At 41.2% G+C, this 22,656-nt stretch overlaps 1 protein-coding gene across 1 annotated transcript in view; it reads right to left on the reverse strand.

Annotated features, from left to right (window-relative positions):
• Positions 1–22,656, reverse strand: part of LOC144604938 (cAMP-dependent protein kinase type II-beta regulatory subunit-like) — a 66,223-nt gene that overhangs the window by 36,784 nt on the left and 6,783 nt on the right. Inside the window, exon 2 of the mRNA XM_078419838.1 lies at positions 5,859–5,894. Within this exon, the coding sequence (XP_078275964.1) occupies positions 5,859–5,894 (36 nt within the window). The remainder of the gene's footprint in view (positions 1–5,858; positions 5,895–22,656) is intronic.

Here is a 22,656-nt window from a genome sequence, read left to right on the forward strand (position 1 = left end):
TAACCTTCAATTCTCACAGATTTCCCCCCAGTTTTTTGTATCAATTTCCTTTACATCTCCAATGTACAGCTCTGTGACAATGCATTGCAATCCAAAGTAAAATGACAAAGGCCTAGTATATCTTGTGTAGGAAGGAACTGCAGATGCTGGTTTAAACCAAAGATAGACACAAAAAGCTGGAGGAACTCAGCAGGACAGGCAGCATCTCTGGAGAGAAGGAATGGGTGACCTTTCGGGTCAAGACCCTTCTTCAGACTGGTTAGGGATAAGGGAAACGAGAGATATGGACGATGATGTAGAGAGATAAAGATCAATTAATAAAAGATTTGCAAAAACGTAACAACGCTAAAGGAAACAGGACATGGTCGGTTGTTTGTTGGGTGAAAACGAGAAGCCGGTGCGACTTGGGTGGGGGAGGGATAGAGAGGGAATGCCGGGGCCACCTGAAGTGAGATAAATCAATATTCACACCACTGGGCTCTAAGTTACCCAAGCAAAATATGAGATGCTGCTCCTCCAATTTGAGTTTAGCATCACTCTGACAATGAAGGAGACCTAGGACAGAAAAGTCTGTGTCGGAATGGGAAGGAGAATTAGAGTGTTTAGCAATCAGGAGATCAGGTAGGTTCAGGCGGACTGAGCTGGTTTTTGGTTGCTCTGGCAGAGATAGTGAGTTCCAGAGGGTGGGAACAGCGATGGAGAAAGCCCTGTCCCCCCCAGGATCCAAGTTTGGTCCGGATGGGGGGACACAGGAGGTTAGCAGCAGCAGAGCGGAGGGTGCGGGTGGGAGTGTGTCTGTGGAGGAGGTCAGTCAGGTAGGATGGGGCCAGGTTATGGAGGGCTTTGTAGGCCATGAGGAGGATTTTGTACTGGATTCTCTGGGGGATGGGGAGCCAGTGGAGCTTGTAAAGGACGGGGGTGATGTGGTCACGGGTCGGGGAGTGGGTGAGTAGACGGGCAGCGGAGTTCTGAATGTATTGGAGTTTATTGATAATTTCTGAGGGTGAACCATAGAGGAGGCTGTTACAGTAGTCCAGACGGGAGGTGATGAAGGCGTGGATGAGGGTTTCTGCAGCTGTGGAGGACGGGCGATGTTTTTGAGGTGGAAGAAGGCTGTCTTGGTGACGTGTTTAGTGTGTTTGTCGAAGGAGAGGGTTTGATCAAAGATGATGCCAAGATTCCAGATGTGAGGGGAGGTGGATACTGAGAAACCGTCAATGTTGAGGGTGAAGTTGTGGGTGGATTTGGTGGGCGTTTTTGGTCCAATGATGATGATTTTGGATTTGTCACAGTTGAGTTTGAGGAAATTGATTTGAAGCCAAGATTTTATTTCAGTGATGCAGTTTGTCAGGATAGAGTGTGTGGCGGTGGAGATTGACGGTGGAGATGAGGAGCTGGATATCAGTGTTTGTTCAACGGACGTCACAATTGAAGCAAATATTCCTTCCCATCATCATCATCATCATCTTCTGTCCATGCCTCGTTCCACACCTCACCATCAACCACATCCTTCTCCTTAGCATCTCTACACAAGGTTTATAAACTTGCTGTCATCTTTTAATTTATGCCTCCAGTTGTATACAAATCTCTACATGGTCTCGTTTTTTCTTAAACTCCCAGAGTCAGTGTGATGCACACAGCATGGAAACAGGCCCTTCAGTACATTCAAGCACCCATCTAATGGAACAAATATAGACTGGGGGAGAGGGGGTGGGGAGGAATGCAGAGGAAAATGTTTGTAAACCAGCATCTGTTTTGACACCCAGACTCCAGAGGGTTCAGTCCAAGGCATTGCTGAAGTCATCAGAAATACGTGGAATTTTAATTCTTGGATATATTGGACATTGGAAGAAAGTGGAAGCTATAAGAGTTCAGGAATAAGTGCAGACTACTCTGTAGATAAAATACAACCTGGAGTAACTGGCTCAATCACTGAGTAGCAGCTTACAGAATCCGCCCTTACCAACCACTTTCCTCAATACAAACCATCCTATTTCATACAATTCTATCCATTTCCCTATCAATGACATACTCAAAAAAATGTTATCCTACTAATCCTACATTTTACCACTTTCTAAAGTTCCTGAACCTGTCAGAACTTAGTTCGAAAATGCCTATCCATTAATTCTCTTCCGATCTGACGCCATCACAGGGAGATGCTCTTGGATCCATCAGCCCCTTATTCTCTTAACATTCCCTTTGGAGATGTCATCCAGGGATAGGGTGTGCGAGTAAATGAAACACAATCGAAACCTACGTCCACTACTTGACTTTCTATCTTTGCTGAATCCTCACCTCATTCAATTCTACGTTAGTGCAGCCAAAACATTATCTACAGGCTTCACAGTAAACAAAAAGCCCACTACATGCTCACACTCAGCCCACATTAGTTGATAGTTGCAAAGTTCCTTGAAAACCCAATGCAGTTTCCAGCAACACACTTCAATCAAAATACTCAAATACCAGCTTTTCTTACATCAGTGTTTTATCCTATCTGCTACTGACACCCTTGTTCATAACCATCACTTTATTCCATGCTTCCTTGGCAAATCATATCAAACTAATGTTGTCCATAGTCTATCCTCCATAGACCCACACACATACACCCCCCAGCCCCCCCTCCCGGGACTTGCTCCAAGATCATGAGGTTAATGACATTAGGTCTGCCTCAAATCCCTCAACTTGCCAATCACAAGGTTCATCGGACCACCTTTGACAACAACAGAAACACAGGAAGGTGAAACAAGAGCCTTGGGACATTCCCATCCAGTTCAATCAGAAAGACCTTCTACTCTGCCTACATCTAGTAGCTGTTGGAGTCAGGACTTCAGATGTTTTATATATATATATATATATATATATATATATATATTCTCCACAGTGAAATAAAATTAGATTTGTCAAACGTTCAGTGAGTAATGTACTACTAGATGTGATTCCAAATACATTGAGCAAGCTAGCACCTAACCCCATCTGTGTTTTGTCAACGTCAAACAAACTGAACAATTGCTTAAAAACAAAGAATAGAGCAGTCCTCCGTTAGGTGATGTTTGATTGATGGTCCAAAAAGCAATATTCACTATCGAGAGCTAAACATGAGAAACAGCCACCAGCATGGATTTCAGAGACAACCAGGATTCATGGCACCACACCTCGATAAATCGGAGCAAAGATGAAAGGAAATGGAATTGGCGAAAGCAAAAGGTCACAAAGCTCATCGTGACCGCATTAGAAAGTCAGGTTTCATTGCCACCATGCTCAGTTTCAAATGATTAGGGAAGTGCAAAGCCAAGGTTATATCGTCCGCATGCAGAATAGAGCGAAAGTTAAATAAAAAGAAAAATGCACACAGCTACTACCTCTTGCGATCGAGGGCTTGTCTACATTTATACTACCGCACCAATCCTCCCTGGATGCAAGTTGACAATAGGCCGCAAGGAATGGCGTGCAGGAAGCAACTGCAGATACTGGTTTAAACCGAAGATAGACACAAAAAGCTGGAGTAACTCAGCGGGACAGGCAGCATCGCTGGAGAGAAGGAATGGGTAACGTTTCTTCAGACTGGCCTCGACCCGAAACGTCACTCATTCAATAGACAATAGGTGCAGGAGGAGGCCATTCAGCCCTTCGAGCCAGCCACTGCCATTCATGGCTGATCATTCTCAATCAGTACCCCATACCTGCCTTCTCCCCATACCTCCTTAAGAGCTCTATCTAGCTCTCTCTTGAATGCATTCAGAGAATTGGCCTTCACTGCCTTCTGAGGCAGAGAATTCCACAGATTCACAACTCTCTGACTGAAAAAGTTTTTCCTCATCTCAGTTCTAAATGGCCTACCCCTTATTCTTAAACTGTGGCTCCTTGTTCTGGACTCCCCCAACATTGGGAACATGTTTCCTGCCTCTAAAGTGTCCAACCCCTTAATAATCTTATATGTTTCGATAAGATCTCCTCTCATCCTTTTAAAATCCAGTGTATACAAGCCTAGTCACTCCAGTCTTTCAACACATGATAGTCCCGCCATTCCAGGAATTAACCTAGTAAACCTACGCTGCACGCCCTCAATAGCAAGAATATCCTTCCTCAAATTTGGAGACCAAAACTGCACACAGTACTCCCGGTGCGGTTTCACTAGGGCCCTGTACAACTGCAGAAGGACCTCTTTGCTCCTATACTCAACTCCTCTTGTTATGAAGGCCAACATTCCATTGGCTTTTTTCACTGCCTGCTGTACCTGCATGCTTCCTTTCAGTGACTGATGCACTAGGACACCCAGATCTCGTTGTACGTCCCCTGTTCCTAACTTGACACCATTCAGATAATACTCTGCCTTCCTATTCTTACCACCAAAGTGGATAACCTCACACTTATCCACATTAAACTGCATCTGCCATGCATCCGCCCACTCACACAACCTGTCCAAGTCACCCTGCAACCTCACAGCATTCCTTCTCTCCAGAGATGCTGCCAGTCTCGCAAGGAATGGCATTCCATCAGAATAATTACAGAAAACTATGATCCAGTTTTAGATTTTATGGACTCTTTTTTTTTTATACCTGCTGAACGTGAACAAAAGATTTTAAATCAATTAAAAAGCTTAGGAGAATGGTTATGAAATTTCTATTTTGCATCCACCTTTGTAAAGAATTTAAACGTGGTCATAAAAGTAAAATACATTTTGCATGTTCAAATTTGTTAAAAGTACCTCCAGTGAATTTTAGTGCAGCAAAACTGTTTAAATTAAAGATCAAATATCATATGCTGTGAAATCCTTTTGTTACATTTAGTCCAAGTCTGGATACATGGACACAACCAATGTGTTAAGCTGAAAATAGAGAAATAAGCAACACCACCTGTGTTCTCCTGGGCGGGCAGTTAAGATGCTGATCCTTCCTATCCAAAATTCTTCAAGCTTATGATCTCTGCTAATTTATTACATGATAAACAGAATGAGATCTTCCCTGAAACCCCATCCAAAAAATATTTCATCTTATCTAAACTTTAACAAATATCCTAAGCTCCACTGTCTCATTTGCTACCTCAAAGCTGACCCGCCTATTACTTTTTATAAACTCCACAGATATGAATCTCACATCTTGCACTTCCAGCAGAAACTTAATGACGTTAAATTGTGCCCTGCCTCATGAAACCAGAAAACTTCCTAGGAATGGTTTAAAAGTTTCATTATTTCTGGCTACAGCACTACTGACAACCGATTAAATATAAACCACAAGTTTAAACCAAGTCATAAAAAGTATTTATGCACAAGTAGGTGTCATTGCAGTCCTGTGACATGTGTAAGGAAGGCATTTTAACAATCAACAAAGGTTTATTTTTAGGAACTGGTCAAAAATGGTATGATTTACACAGGCAAGCATCACCATGTCCCCCGCCTTCAACATGCTAGGGACCACCATTAATGAAACACTCAGCTGGGTTTGCATGAGTGCAACTCCATCATCTCTCAAGAAGGTCAACACCACACTGGACTAAGCAGCCTTATTTGATTGGTGCCCTTCTACCCTAAACAGGCACAGAGTGCTACGACCTACAAAATTCACTGCAGATACACGCTGAGGCAACTGCAATTTCTATTGTCAAGGACTATGATTTCAGGCCCACGGGAAAACTGTCGCAATCACCTTTTACGTTACACACGATCTAGGTCAGGAAAGATATCATCAGCCCTTCTTCATTCCAGAACTCACATTCCCACACTTGTGGCAGTACCAGCAAGACTGCAGCAGTTCTACAAAGCAGCTCACAAACATCTTCTCACGGGGATAAGGAAGGATGGCTGATAAAGCCTTGCCTACCAGCAACACTCTGATTCCCATGAATAAATAAAATGTACCTACCAGAGGGTCGTCGAGTTAATCTGTTTTTGACTGGAGCTGGAAAGCAAACAGTCAATATTTTAATTAATTATTTAGGACACTCAACACTACATCGGTTTCAATTGTAAACCTTGCAGAATCTATTTTGTTACAAAAGCCCAAAATAAATGGTTAGCGCTGTTTTACAATGTTTAACTTGGTAAGTAATTTAAATACATTTTTCTTAATAATGTGCATCTTAACCACACAAGTCAATAGCTAAACCTGATGACATATTTACTAAATTGCACTAATATATTTTTGTATTCTCTCACTGAAGATCATCATTAATTGGAGGTGTATTACAGACTGGCCATATTTCTCATAATTCCCTAGGTTTCAAAGTACAATTAATCTATTAGAAATGTACATTTTTGGTAGTGCAGCTTTCAAAAGATGGCCATGAATTGCTCTGTAGATTCAATGTTGAGGTGTTGAATAGTGTTTAAATAGACAAACATGTGACAATAAACTGATCTTTGAACTTTGAACTAACAGAGAACAACCAATCCAAATGCCAACTTACCTTTGGCAATTTCACTGGTATAATGTTTGTGCTTGTCTATAATGTTTAACTGCTCTATAATGTTTTGCTTGTCCACATACACATGGTCTGGTAAAAGTTACTGCATCCCCTTGTGAGCATTTTAATAGCAATTACATTTGGATATTATATATGGTCATCTTTTTAGTTTACTCAATATGGAAACTTCCCAGTGATATTTCTGGATATTAAAATTGACCCCTTAATAGATTCCTCTTTCCCATCATCTCTTCCAGTTACAATTGCCCTCCACCATGTTATGACCTCAAACATCTGTTCTGTTGTGGCATGGCAGCCAAGTTTCACATCCAACTCTCATCAGATCTTACCACCAGACCCAATGTATAAATGTTTCAGTTCTTTTGTTCTCCTTGAAGAAAGGAAATGAATGGCTTTAACTCTGAGCACTCCATGTCTAGGAATTTGACAACAGGTCTGCAGTCACTCCACTCTTGGCTGTTCCTTGTTGCTGTTTCGCAAGGATTATCTTGATACAAGAGGCCTGGATGAACTCAACTGTTTGAATTCAAGGAAAGTATCATTCTACAAATCAGCCAATTGGTATGGTTAAAAAAAAAAACAGCCCCTTCATGTTTAACACTCATCCTCACCCACAAAGCCCTGGTTATGAACTGGATTGTAAACATTTAAAATCACTTTTGAAGTTTGATCCGACCCAGATCTAAGTCAAAATGGTCAAACACTCTGAAACAACATTGTTGCAATTTTAATTTCTGCAGTTTGCTTAAGCAATGTCAGCATTCATTGCATTAAAAGTCTTGAAATAAAAGGAATGTGCGAACACAATTTTGAGTAAATGTTTACAATGGGAACTTTTTCTGTAAACATTTACCCATCATCTAGTACTTCCAAGCTTCCCACCAAACTGCTGAGCCTCCTCTGGCTGCTTTCCCATCTTTTAGTCTCCGAGTGCTTTTTTGTTCAAAACTTTTGGCTCATTTCTACTTTACCAGTCATTTTAACTGACTTCACAACTCAAGAGCCTTATCCCACTTGCATTCTTGGGTTCATGCTTGCAAATGTCTCAGTTTTCCCTTGGACGGCATCCAACCCCCAATTCCAGAGAGAAAAGAATAACATGCTCCTTACCACCCACCCCACTCATTTTCCTTTTGCCTCAAATTTCCAACCACTGCTTCTTGCCTAGGTCAAAAAACTTTGTTTCTTACAAGTGTTCCAAGCTCCTCTCTCATCCTTGACTTTGATTGTTTAAGGCCACCCTACTCATCCCAGCCCTCTCTTTGGCCACAAGCATTTAGCAACATTGGTCTGGCTTTTAAAAATGCCGTTTCATACTTTCCCACTCCCTCCCAAACTTGAATGAAAAAAGAATGCTTCTACCATTGCCGATCCAGGCCCAATCCTGTTACCATTCACTCAATCTCAGTGCCCAAGAGTTTTTTGTTTTTTTCCCCACTTTTCCAGTACCTCCATCACATCTTCCAAAATATGTGTAATACTTAGTGAGACCCAACAACATGAAAAAAATAAGTGTTTCTTGTAGATCAATTGGAAAGTTTATAACTTTTGCATAAAAAGTCAGTCACCGGTGAATCAATCTTGGACTAAAGCACAACAAAAACAAGAGCTACTTAGTGAAAGTTGGATGCTCTTGGCTTTTGAGAAGTAACAATGATGGTACAATCACCATTCACACCACTGGTAGATCAAACCTGAGAAATGAATTGAAGCACGGAAATTGCACCAAATGATATCAACCCACTGGAAGATTTGGAGGATTTTATAAAAGGGAGAATAATAATAATAGCCACCATATCCCTGGCCCCACATTCACCCCTGAAACATCAAGACATCTGTATAACAGAGAATCATGTCAGACTCCTCCTACTTATTGACTCTAGCTCCACCTTCAACATCGTAATTACAACCAAACTCATCTCCAAACTCCAGGTCCCAGCAAACCCTCTGCAAATAGATCCTTGGATTTGTGATCCACAGACCACGATCAGCGAGGATAGGCGACAAAATATTGTCCATAATAATTTTCAACGCCGATCCCCTACAACACTGGATTCTCAGCCCCTTACTACATCCCCTACACACTCACGACTGTGCGGCCAAATTGTACTTTCTAACTCCATTTTCTGTAAGCGGCTTAATCTCAAACAATGACGAGTCAAAATATCAAAGATGGAGAGCCTAGTAGCATGGTGTCAAGACAACAACCTCTCCCTCAATATCAGCAGAATGAAGGAGCTTGTCATCGACTTCAGAAAACAGGGTGAACAGCCTTATCTCCATCATTGGTGCTGAAATGGAGGTGGTTGAGTGCTTCAGGTTTCTTGGTGTAAATGCCACTAAATTTATCCTAGTCCAGCGACACTGGCCCTACAGGCAAGAAAGTACACAAACACCTCTATTTCCTTAGAATGCTAAGGAAATTCAACATATCTCCAATGACTTCTATCCATTTCTCATGTACACCATAGAAAACCCTTGTCCAGATATATCACAGCATGGTACAGTTTGCTGCTGTGCCTGAGAACATGGGAAACTACAGAGATGTGAACGCAGCCCAGTTCATCAAACAGCCCCCCCACCCCCACAAACCCTCAATCAACTCCAAATCCATCCAAACTTCACACTGCCATGGGAAAGTAGCCAACTTGATTAAGGACCATTCATATCCCAGTCATCCCCTCTTCTTCTCTCTCCTGTCGGGCAGAAGTCACAAAAGCTTGAAAGAGATGTCACCAAATTCAAGAACTGCTTCTTAGTCACTGTAATTCCCCGGTAAAACGTTGATAATGATCTTTCATAAAGTAATGGGGAATGATGAGAGGAGAAAGTGGTGAACATGTACTTCCAAACGCATGTGACAAAGTGGCAGAACATAAGATCATCATCGGTACCGAAATGGAATAAAGTGGCTGCAGCAATACAGATATAAAATTGGCCAAATAATGGGGAACAAAGAATTGGAGTGAAAGGTTTAACTACGTCCTTTGTTTTTCTTGATGTACATCACAATGATTTAGCTTTGCGCGTACAGGGCACGATTTACAAATTTGCAGATGACGTTGTGAACCACAAAAAGCAGAGCAATAGGCGAAGGACAAGGACAGAGTAGATAAAGGGAAGTGACAGATGCATTGCATGGAAGCAGATTTAATTGCAGCATTCAAAAGGGAGATGGATAAGTACGTGAAAGGTAAGTATTTTCAAGGTTGTGAGGAGAATAGAGCAGCTGAATTGCAAAGAGCGGTGCCAGACTCAATGTGCCAAATGGCCTTCTTCCATTTGGGGTCCAGCTGCAAAGTATAGCAATAGATGTTACCCCGTCTGTCACTTAGCAAGTCCTAGACCCTCTGTGCACATGCTAACATTGCTTCTATTTGAATGGCTGAACACTGGCACTTCTTAACAGCAGGATTCAGCCCACGTTGCCACATATGGCCTGGAAGCCAAGATCACAATTTAAACCAAATAAGCTCAACTGTAAAGATAAAAAAAGTAAGTATTTGTTGAAAAAATATCTTGTCACTGGCCAGAAATGTATTCAAGAATCAAAATGACCTAAAGATGTAGAATAATGGCAAGACATTGCAACTACAAATACAGAATTAACAAAAGGGCTAGAAAAAGTACATTCCTAAAGTGTACTAGCTAGGGAAAGTAGGAAATAACAATGAGGTTTAACAAAACAGAATATAATCCATCAGTAGAATTAGGTGTGTATTAATCTTAGACACTTAACCCAAGGAAAATCCAACTTATTGGAATGGCTATTTGTAACCACTAGAAGCATTTTAAGTATCTGTTGTGTACGTATTCAACACATCAAGGATCTTCCAAGTTGCATCTCCCTCCTAGAACCATGTAGATGGGATTGTAACCGGTGCCTCCAGCCTGATTCAATAGTCACTACTGTTTCCATGCCATGCAAACTTGACCCAAAAATTATTTGCATTTCACAGAATCGTAAACCCGCTGGACCAGTTACAAATGAATTATTTTAACAAAAATCACTCTTGGGAATTTTATAAATGCTGATTTTAGTTCTGGCTGAATGACAGATAATATTTCCCATTAGGGAAAAATAAGAAGGGATTCAGCGCGATTTTTTTTTAATGCTGTACGCTTGTCATCCTTTTAAGGAAATCTAAACCGAATAGTTGCTATAATTCAACAAGTATATTTGTACAGGTTCCAAGACAGATATAAAAACGTCATGGCAAGTTAGAAACAATTTCACGTGAAACAACTCTATTTGTGGATCAGTAAGGGATCTGTTAAATATAAACCTTCGAACAAAGAAACCAGAGTTTCAGTTTTTAATGCATCTTAAAACAAAATGTTCATTAAAAATTTTGCAACCTCCTTTTCCATCTTCTAATACATTGAGTGCACAGGGCCTCAATTAAAATAAACATACAATTACAGTTGACCCCTTCAGTGTATTCTGCCTTTCAGCAAGATCATGGCCAATGTAACTAAACTCAACTCCATATTTCTGCATATCCCCAGCAGCATTTCATCCCCTTGCTAATCAGCAATCTATTTACAATAGAATCCGTGAAATCCTTTCTATCTGCAAGAATCAAACAAAATCTATGTGCCTATTTTCAATGACAGCTTTGAAATAATTACAACAAACAGAAAGCTCACTGCAATTGCAAATGGTGACTGATGGAGTAAGTGGAGGAGAGGTGGGTGGTTGGGCAAAGCATTTAAAAAAATAATTATTATGCAGAGTGGTCAGAATCTGGTATCACTATCTGAAAGGATGGTGGAGGTAGACAATCACAATAACATCAGATTTTAAAAACTACATGAGCACTTCAGGCATTAAAGTGTACATGAATGTGGGCAGATTTCCTTTGACCGCCATGCATACTGTGGCCCACATGTCCACCCATTCAGCCATAGAGTTCCATGAAACAACTTAATATGTTACAGCAATGTTTGTTTACTTTGCAAAATAATGAAATTACAACTTTGCAGTACATAAGTTATTGAACTCCATACAAGTAAAATGAAACTAAGCGTCTTGTTCGTTAATTTATGCTCCATAGCAAGCATTCTTTTGAGATGCATGACAGCTTTATTTGACATCTGCTCTGACCAAAAGTAAGAAATTGTAGCGAGCTGCAGATGCAGCCCAGTCCATCACGCACACCAGCCTCTACCCCACTGACTCAATCTACATGCTGCCTCAGGAAAGCAGCCAACACCATCAAGCACCACTCAGTCCTGGTCCTTACTTCTCCAGTCAGCCAGAAATATGAAAGCTTGAAAACACGTGCCATCATGTTCAGGAATAGCATCTTCCTTTATCAGACTCTTGAATGCGCCTCCATAATGCTAAGGATGCATCCCCGGTCTACCGTGTTGCAGCCCTTGCACTTTTTTTATCTGCACTTTCTCCGTAGCTGTTTCATTATACTCCGCATTCTGTTTCCTTTCCTTTTGTGTAGTTGGTTAAACATGGATTGTAATCACATATGCATGATTTACTTGGATAGCACTCAAAACAAAAGTTTTTCACTGCTTATTGGTATAGGTAACAATAATAAACCAATACTAATAAATCAAAAAGGTGCAGGAATCTGCTATTTAATCACTTTCCCATTCGAACCCTGGCTTATTGCCACCACGCAAAGCAAACAGTAAATAAAAATAACTGCTTTATAATACTTTATTTTATTTTCCAATTATTCACAGGGTGGCCCAGAGAAAATTACACGACTCATATCATTGGTTATTCCCCAACTTCGTGTTGCTGTGAAGAATTATTTTTTTAAACTACAATGCTGCACAATGATAGGTCAATTAGAATCTTACGGGTGAAAAGCTTATCTGCAGTTGCCAAAATATTCTCTTTAATATCAATTATTTAAATTACACCCAAAGAAATATGGTCCCATAGACTCTCATTAGTCCCGTGTGTTTATCAAAAGAAATGGTTCCAACATACAATCAACACTACAGAACCCCACAAGCCATGTGTGGCTTTGCCTTCATTAATAAATCCGCATTTAATGCCATTTTCATGTTGGATGTAGACATCAAAGACAGTTCCTCACCAACTTCACAAAATCCACTAACTGATCATAAATGATAATCAGGCATCATTCAATGCATAAAACTTCAGAGAGACTGAATAACTAAACTCAACAACCTCCTGCCCCCAATCCGAACCATTTAAAATAAAAGACTTGCTGTTCAAAAGTTGGGAAAATAGCCTGTAAAGATAAAATGCTTTTAAAAGTCATCCGAGTAAGCAAACTCTGCATGGGCATTAAACCCTGACATTTATTAAACTATCACTTAAATAGTTAGAAATTCTTTCCAGTTGTTCATCTCCCACTCATTTGAAAATCATCTCCTCAGTTACATTTTTGGCTACCGTCCTGATTGTTCCCATCACCGAGCTGGTGTGCTTTCCTGTACTTCCTACTCAGTTAACCATTACAACACATCTGCAACACCCAGAAACTAACCAAAAATGCCTTGATTAGATTAATATTTAATGTTCCACTAAAATTGGCATAAACAATAAGATTTTAAATTTTCATGAACTAATCTACCCAGAAAAGCAGATTATAATTGTTTTCGCTTTCTCATTAATAATGAGAGTCTCCTGATATATTTTAAAAGCGGTAACTCTGATTGTACTGCTGAAACCGAGTTTAAACATCGAAAATAAGAATATTTAAATACAGATTAGCACCAAAGATGAATAACTTTGGAACAAACCTATTTAAAAATAACACTGAGAATATATTGTTAACTCTTAAATTTACAGTAGTCATTACATGTACTTGACCGCCCCGATGCGGGGGCTTCGACCGCCGCCTCGACTGTGGATGGTTCGGCTGCCCCAACCATGGGAGAAAAAGAGGACCTTGAACCTTGATAAATAGCATTCCCAAAAGTGCCTGTGCACCTCGGTAAATGAGGGTGAAGAGCCTTCCTGAACAGCTTCTTGGGCAGAATTAATCAATTGATTTTGACCTGGCTGGATGCGCCAGTTCTCATGGGAGGACACAAATCAGGGGAACTGATTCTTGAACCATGTGAAAATTCAAGGAACACATGGTTGCAAGTGCTTCAGTCCATTACTCTCTCATGCTTGAAAAAGTCTCAATTGATTGCATTGGTTTGGCTCATTGTAATTAGATTATCCCGACCCACAGAATGAACCGGAATGTTAACTCCATTATACAATAGTTACCACAACAAACACAAAACTCCAATGGAGACACCCTGCTTCTTTTTCATTTAGTTTAAGTTAGCTGAATTAAAAACAGAGTCTACCTTGGCCAAATACAAAAGAGCAAATATTATTTTGGGAATGGGATCTGAATAATGGCAGGTTATCCACTATCAACCTCTGCAAGATATGGGCCAGAGCTTCAGTTTCCACACCAATATTATAGTGCCCACATCTCCCCAGAGAAGTACTGACTTCCAGAACATGTGTGCATCCAAGTTAAGGAAGATGCCTCACCTCCCATCAGTTCCTTGCATTACTCTGGTGGTCTCTGCATCGGGCCCGCAGAGCAGCACCAACTTCACTGGCTTTCCCGCTGAGAAGCCCACACACCCAACCCGCAGAGGTGAAACCAAATGAATACGGTTGCTGGGAGAATACAAGTTTAGCCTGTTTTAATTCCCTTTGGGAGCACAAACGGCTTTTCCGTGGTTTTCCGTGCAAAATATTAATTTCATGTATCTTTTTTAAGTGCCGTACATCTTAAATATCAAAGATATTCACAAACTTCAAGATAAACCAAAATCAGTGGTAGTTTTGACCCCCAGCAAACATGGAGAGCAAGGACCTCAATATGTTGAGGGAGTTGTTCGGCGCGTGCACCAGACCTCTCTTGGCTGAGATAACACAGGTACGATGAACTGCTGGGAGCCAGGTACCAACTGCATATCCAGAAATATGCAGGGCAGAAAGAGTTATTGATCTACATTCAAATGACTAACTTAAATAATATATTAATTCATACATTAGAATCGTTATTTAAACCAGAATCATTTTAAATATCCGGTGCCCTCTTGGTGTAATAGCATCTTAAGTTAGGTGTAACTGTCACTTTGATCCATGCCTTGTTGTCTCCAAATGAGGCAAAATGACTCAAATAAGCTTTGCCTCAAATCAGCTGATCAGCCGACAAAGGTTGTAGAGACTATGTCAAAATGGATTGCGATGTGCAATCTTGTTTGGTTCCATTTTGTTCAGCTTTAATTACTTTACATTTCTGCAGAACCTACTGAAGAAATTTTATCTTTTGTTGTTATCCAAAACAGATGGAAGTGCCATCATGACAGAAGTTTTCCTTGATTACAGTCACCAATAGTGCAAACAAGAAAAAAAGGTTTCATCTGGATTCATTTAATGAAAAAATGTTCAACAACAAAAAGTTGCAAGACCTTGCATGACAGTAAACAAAGCACCAACAAGTCCATTAGCACTCACGAAAAAGATAATAAATACCAAATTCAATTAGTTCCTGCAAAGTTTTATCACACATTGCACCACTTTTCAAATTCACATTTATTCTCAGACATTTCTAAAGCTAGGTTCTACTAATTTTCCCAATGGCCTTTTTTTGCATAAAGATCATTTTATGGTATGGCACCGGAATTACTAAACACAATTTTTCACTATAGCACACTGCAATAATTTTCAAAAAATATATAAATGAATGAATTGTCCAATGATATACAGACTTAAAATTGTTGCTTTGACAAATTTGATGAAATGGTTTACAATTTAGTATAACTCACAATAGCCTAGATAAGATGAATGACTGATATCTCAAAATTAGGCAACTGAATCATCCTACCACAACTCGAAAACAGTGCTGAACTACTATCTACCTCTTTGGTGACCCCTGGACTATGCTTGATCGGACTTTGCTGGCTTTACCTTGCACTAAACGTCATTCCCTCATCATGTATCTATACACTGTAAATGGCTCGATTGCTATCACGTATCGTCTCTCTGCTGACTGGATACCAGTGACAATAAACTAAACTAAACTATCCAGACGACAACTATCAGACACCTCTTCCTACCTATCCCTGGACCATGACCCCACCGATAAACACCAGACCTTTATCAGCAGCACCATCACTGACCTCATCATCTCTGGCGATCTACCCCCCAGTGCCTCCAATCTCATAGTTCCCCAGCCCCGCACGGCCCAATTCTACCTCCTACCCAAAATCCACAAACATAACTGTCCCGGCAGACCCATTGTCTCTGCCTGCTCATGCCCCACCGAACTTATCTCTACCTACCTCGACTCCATCCTATCCCCCCTGGTTAAAACGGGGCTTCCCCTCCTCCATTATAGATGAGGCTCTCACTAGGGTCTCTTCTACATCCCGCAGCTCCGCTCTTGCTCCCCCTCCCCCCACTCGCAACAAGGACAGAATCCCCCTCGTTCTCACCTTCCACCCCACCAGCCAGCAGATCCAACATATCATCCACCAACATTTCCGTCACCTACAACGGGACCCCATCACTGGTCATATCTTCCCGTCCCCTCCCCTCTCTGCGTTCCACAGAGACCGTTCCCTCCGTAACTCCCTGGTCCACTCTTCCCTTCCTACCCAAACCACCCCAACCCCGGGCACTTTCCCCTGCAACCGCACGAGATGCAACACCTGTCCCTTTACCTCCCCCCTCAACTCCATCCAAGGACCCAAACAGTCTTTCCAGGTGAGACAAAGGTTCACCTGCACCTCCTCCAACCTCATCTATTGCATCCGCTGCTCTAGATGTCAACTTATTTACATCGGCGAAACCAAGCGCAGGCTCGGCGATCGCTTCGCTGAACACCTGCGCTTGGTCCGCATTAACAAAACTGATCTCCCAGTGGCCGAGCACTTTAACTCCCCCTCCCATTCCCAGTCTGACCTTTCTGTCATGGGCCTCCTCCAGTGCCATAGTGAGGCCCGCCGGAAATTGGAGGAGCAGCACCTCATATTTCGCCTGGGCAGTTTGCAGCCCGGTGGTATGAACGTCGACTTCTCCAACTTTAGATAGCTCCTGTCCCTCCCTTCCCCTCCTCCTTCCCAGATCTCCCTCTATCTTCCTGTCTCCACCTATATCCTTCCTTTGTCCCGCCCCCCTGACATCAGTCTGAAGAAGGGTCTCAACCCGAAACGCCACCCATTCCTTCTCTCCCGAGATGCTGCCTGACCTGCTGAGTTACTCCAGCATTTTGTGAATAAATTAAACTGAAGTTGACTAGCAATGCTGAAGAGATGTGGACACCTTGCAGCATAAATATGCCTCTCATGGAACCAGCAAATGTCGACGACATCTCTTTCTAACCAGGATTTTACACAGAATACAGAAACCAAATTGAAGATGGGAAAAAAAAGATTGAAAAGAGAACTGTTTTCCAGGTTCTCAAGCCAAACACTATTGTCGGGGCATTTTAAATTCCGAAAAGGAACTTTGTTGTGCAAGAGTGGACGAAGTATTGTTATGGAGAAAACTCTATGCAGAAAACTCAGTTCAAGGGCATTGCTGTGAATAAACAAGCTAATTTTATCTTTTGAATGATGTTAAACCTCCTGGGCAAAACAAAATCCCACAATGCTCTTAGTGTTCCACTGTCTTGGGCAACATTTCTCCATCCATCAACAGCACACAAAAAAACTCGTCATCTGTCTCATTGCTGTTGGTGATACATAAGTGTCACATTTCCTTACTTTTCACTCCAAAAGATCTTTATTGGCTGTAAAGTGCCCATTAGCGCTGTATAAATACAATGTCACTCGTTTTCTTTTTCAATTTGGGCATTATTAACAATTAGTCAAACTCTCTTTAAAGAGATTGCCCATGAAAATAATATCCTCTAATGACCAATGTGAGAAGGAGAAAATGATGGAGATATTTATGTTGGGTAACATCTGTGGGGCACAATTAACATTTCAGGATCAGATCAACATAAAATTCTAATAATTTATTTTTATTTTACATATTCTGAACTCATTGTAAAATACCCTGCAACGTGCATATTTTGGACATTTGATGAGGAAACAGGACAAAAAATAACATTAAGGGGTAATGATTTCTTCATGAAGTTCTGAAGAAAGCTGACAATCCAGGTGCAAACTTCACGAGCTTGATTGATGCTGGGAAGAAGCTGTTCTTGAACCTGAATGGTGACAGCATTTGGGATCCTGTACCTTCTTCCCAATGGTAGTGGTGCGATGATGATGTGAGTCTTTGACGATATTTATGGGACATCTTAGTCAGAAGGGGCGAGTTGGTCCTAAGTGCCTGTTTCGGTACTGTATGACTCTGAGTTGCAATATTAGCTACCTTTTTGAGGCAGCATATCCTGTAGATCACTTTGATGGTGAGGAGGTCAATACTTGTGATTGGCTAGCAAATGTCTACCCCTTTCTGCAGCCTCCTTAATTGCTGGGCATTCACTTTACTGAACCAGGCCAAATTGTAACCAGTCACTATGCTCTGGACTGCACCATGCAGGTTAGATGGAATCTTTGGCAATATATATCCTCAACCTTCTGAGGAAGCAGAGACGCTTCTTTGTGATTACATTAATATATTCGACCCAGAACAGATCTTCAGAGACATGCACACTCAGAAACATGAGGCTGTTGACTCTCACCACTGCTGTTCCATCGACAAAGACAGGTTCATGAACTCTAGGCTTTCCCCTCCAGAGGTCAACCATGGTCTTGCTAACACTGAGAGCAAGACTATTGTTCTGGCATCATTTAATCAGATCATCAGTCTCCCTCCAGGACTCTAACTCGTCGTCACCAGTTTCTTGTCCATCAGTGGTGGTACCATCGGCAATTTCAATATAACGTTGGAGCTGCATCTGGCAACTGAGTCATGGGTACAGAGTTAGTAGAGCAAGGGACCAAGTGCACAGTCATGAGGGAGATGGTTAGCCAGGAGGAAATGTTGTTGCCTTTTCATGTAAATTGTGGTCCACTGATGAGGAGGTTGAATGCCAAGCTGAAGACATGAACATCAGCCTGACGTAAGTATTCATATTGCCCAGCTGATCCAATGCAGAGTGGAGTGCCACTGAGATTGCATCTTCTTTGATCTGTTGCGGCTGGAAATAAATTGGAGGGGGCTCGGGTCCTTACTAAGGCAGGAGTTGATGGGCATCATAACGAACCTGTCAAAGCACTTCATCATCACGGATATCAGTGCCACTGCTCAGTAATTGTTGAGGCACGTCACCAAAAGACACTATTTCAAGGCACTATTCATTAAATCAGCTTTAAAAATACTATAACCAAAATCAGCATATGTTGGTTTGTCTGACGTCAAACCACGTTGGTTTGTCTGATGTCTGTTGGTTTGTCTCATGTGCCAGCAAAATCGGATGAGAAACGACCATTTGGAAAGACATAAGTGTAACATGCAGCAATGGCAGATCTGTCCACACAGAACCTAGAACATCTGTCCTGTTATCCTTAATCAGGTTCCCACACCTGGCTATACCTAAAAAGAACATTAAAAAAAAACAAAATGCATCCAATAATAATAATAATAATGCATTACATTTATATAGCGCTTTTCTAACACTCAAAGACGCTTTACAAGGTTTACTAAAACATAAAAGAAAATAAATAGATAAATGAGTTAACGAAGAGAAAAGGAAAAAGAAGGTGAGGTAACGGTCAGTGATTGAAGGCAGTGCTGAACAGATGAGACTTCAGTGATGTTTTGAATGTGGTGAGTGAGGAGGAGTCTCTGACGGTTTGGGGTAGTGAGTTCCAGAGGGTGGGAGCAGCGATGGAGAAAGCCCTGTCCCCCCAGGACCCAATAGACCAACGTTCCACAACAAGATGTAATGGTAACAATCATTATGTCTCTCCATTTTGTCTTTATGGCCTATCTTTAAAATTCACTTTTTTTTTTTAAAATGAAAAGCTTTTGATCGTCAAACCATTTTACCCGCACATCACTGTTTCTGTCATTGTGCTTTTGTGAAGACCGATAGCACATTTTTGTAAGTTTGTGAATGATATAAACAATTTATTACTACATACACATCCTGCCAAATTTTCTTTTATAAATGCTTGCATCGTACTGAAGATGGAAAATGTCTATAGAACTTCATAACCTGCCTTCACATCCTCTGTCAGTGGAAGCACTGATGCATCGTCATCAGCAGATGACTGCAAGGCAAGCGAGACGTTCACGTTAGAATTTATTATAAATGTGCAATATACAAGACGTTTTTAAAAAATCCAAAAAGAGACTTTAAAATAGCGACATTCAACTCCACACCACATGTTAAACCTTGGAGGAAGCAAATCATCCCATGGTTTGTACCAGCTCTGTGCAAGATCAATGCACCCTCTCCCAAAAACCAAGCAAATTATTTTTCTCCTCCCCTTACCAGCACTTTTTGAATACTATAAACTGAATCCATCTCTACTTATACCCCTAACAGTGCACTCTCAACTCTTACCACTTGGTGTGTGAAGTTTATCCTGTGGTCAATTTTGATCATTTCTCATCCCTTAATTCTTCATGCTTCCAATGATGGAAGCAAGTTTCTCTCCACACATTCTGCGTACTTCATATTTTTAGTACTTCAGTCAGATATCCTTGCAATGTTTTCCTGTCCGAATACAATCCCAGTTTTTCTTTCACTCCTGGAATCTTTGTGTTAAATCTCCCCAGCACCCCTTCCCAAGACTTCACATCTTTCCTAGAACCAGACTCCCAGAACCAGACATAACATTCCCCTCCTGGCTAAAATTAAATTAAAAATTATCATGACTTACTTCCTTGCACCTCGACTTTACGCCTCTAGTTATCAAGTCCAGGGTTTACATGTCTTTTTTAAATCATTTTCTCAACCTGCCCTGCATCTTTGAATCATGGACATACAGTCCCCAATTTTGGTCCATGCTCCCCAATTGCCAGTGTGCCCTCAATTGTCTCTTCTCATTATTCCTACTAACATGCAACACTTTTCACTATCTGCATTAAGTTTCATCTAACAACTATCTGCCTATATCAGTACCATCTTGAAGTCTATTACCATCTCCATCACAGTTCACTACACTTCCAAGTTTTGTATCATTTACAAGATTAGAAATTGTACCCCTTATATCCAAGTCTCTGCAATCAATCTATTTCAAGTAGTGGTCCCTCTCCTGCTGATACCAGTCCCTGAACAACTAAATAGCACACTTCCCTCTCCAATCCCAAGATACAGAGTGCAAAATATGGTTCTCATCTTCAGTTCCATACAAAAATCTACCAGAGCATTCCATGGGACTGAGGAGTCCAGCCATTCCACTATTTATTAGATTAACTCAACCATCAGAAAACAATGTGTATGAAGGAACTGCAGATGCTGGTTTAAACCAAAGATAGACACAAAATGCTGGAGTAACTCAGCTGGACAGGCAGCATCTCTGGAGAGAAGGAATGGGTGACGTCTCGGGTCGAGGCCCTTCTTCAGACTCGACCCGAAACATCACCCATTCCTTTTTTCCAGAGATGCTGCCTGTCCCGCTGAGTTACTCCAGCATTTTGTGTCTATCCAACAGAAAACAATTTTAGACACCATTGCAGTTAAATTACAGTTACTTACCCTGAATGATTTTTTGGAAACTCAAGGCCTCTCCTCTAAGAATGCCTAATAAGGCTTTGGCATAATAAGTGATTACTTTCTTCTATACGCAACTAACTGTAACCTTTACCTGACATCATATTGTAAGGTTAGAGTAGTTAGTTCTTCCTACAAAACCTCCAGGAGCAAATGCTACTAAAAAGGAGATATCACAAGGACTGAATGTCTGATAAACCCTCCACCTTCAAGAAGCATTTGTCTCCTCTTAAACTCCTGAATCACAGCTCAGAGTGGACACTCAATTCTCATTTTTTTCTCTCTGTTTCGACTTGTCGTGGTCTTAAGCCAACAATGTTTCCCTCAATGTCAGCAAGATGAAGAAGCCAGTTAGTGAGTCCAGAAAGCAGTATGATGTACACATCTCAGTCAACATCAATGGTGTCAAAGTGAAGATGATCGAGAACTACATGTTTCTAGGCATAAATAGCATCCACAATCTGCCTTGGACCAACCACATTGAAGCAACGGCCTAGACAGCACACCAACGCCTCTACTTCCTCAGAAAACTAAACAAGTTCAGCATATTTCCAATGACTTTTACAAACTTCTACAGGTGCACCGTTGAAAGCACCCTCTCAAGATGCATCACGGCTTGGTTTGGCAACAGTTTTGCCAAACACCGTAAGAAATTGCAGGGAATTGTGCATGTAGCCTAGTTCAACACACAAGTCAGCCCATCCTCCCACTGACTCTAAAGACTCCTCGTCTGCGAGTCCAGTTGAAAAATGCAATATAAAAAGGGGCGGCACCGTGGCACAGCGGTAGAGCCAGAGTGGTCAATCCTGACTACGGTTGTTGTCTGTACGGAGTTTGTACGTTCTCTCGTGACCTTGTAGGTTTTCTCGTGACCTTGTAGGTTTTCTCCAGGTGCTCCAGTTTCCTCCCACACTCCAAAGATGCGCAGGTTTGTAATTAGTCAGTATGCTCTCTACTGTATACTGTAATTGACTTTGGTAAAATTGTAAAAATTGTCCCCAGTGTGTAGAATAGTATTAGTATACGGGGTGATTGTTGGTCTGCACAGACTCTGTGGACTGAAGGGCCTGTTTTCGCACTGTATCTCTAATCTAAAATCTAAAGTAAAGACTCCATCTATATTTCGCGCTGCCTCGGGATAGCAGCCAACATAATCAAGGGACATTTTCACCCGTCATTCCCTCTGCTTCTCTCTCTTGTCAGACAGAAGATAAAAAAAAAGCATGATAGCACGTACCACCAGATTCAAGAACAGTTTCTTCCCTGCTGTTATCAGACTACAGAACTATCCTCCCATAAGCTAGGCTGCAGTCCCAATCTTCCCAACTACCTCATTGCAGACCTTGTGCTTTTCTTTATTTGCATCTTATCTGCAGCTGTAATGCTTTAAAGGGGTGATATTATATTCTGCACGCTGGTATTTTCCTATTTGCACCAGCTGTTGTACTTGGGTATGGCTAGATTGTAAGCACATAAAGTATTATTTGATTTGATGGTTAGCACACAAAGCATTTCACTGTAGCTCGGTACACATGACAATAATATAATCAGTATTAGTTGGGTATCATGTTAGATCCACACGTAGAAATGAGAAACTTGA

This window comes from Rhinoraja longicauda, chromosome 23 (genome assembly GCF_053455715.1).
Source record: "Rhinoraja longicauda isolate Sanriku21f chromosome 23, sRhiLon1.1, whole genome shotgun sequence".
In the NCBI taxonomy this organism is placed as follows: domain Eukaryota; kingdom Metazoa; phylum Chordata; class Chondrichthyes; order Rajiformes; family Arhynchobatidae; genus Rhinoraja; species Rhinoraja longicauda.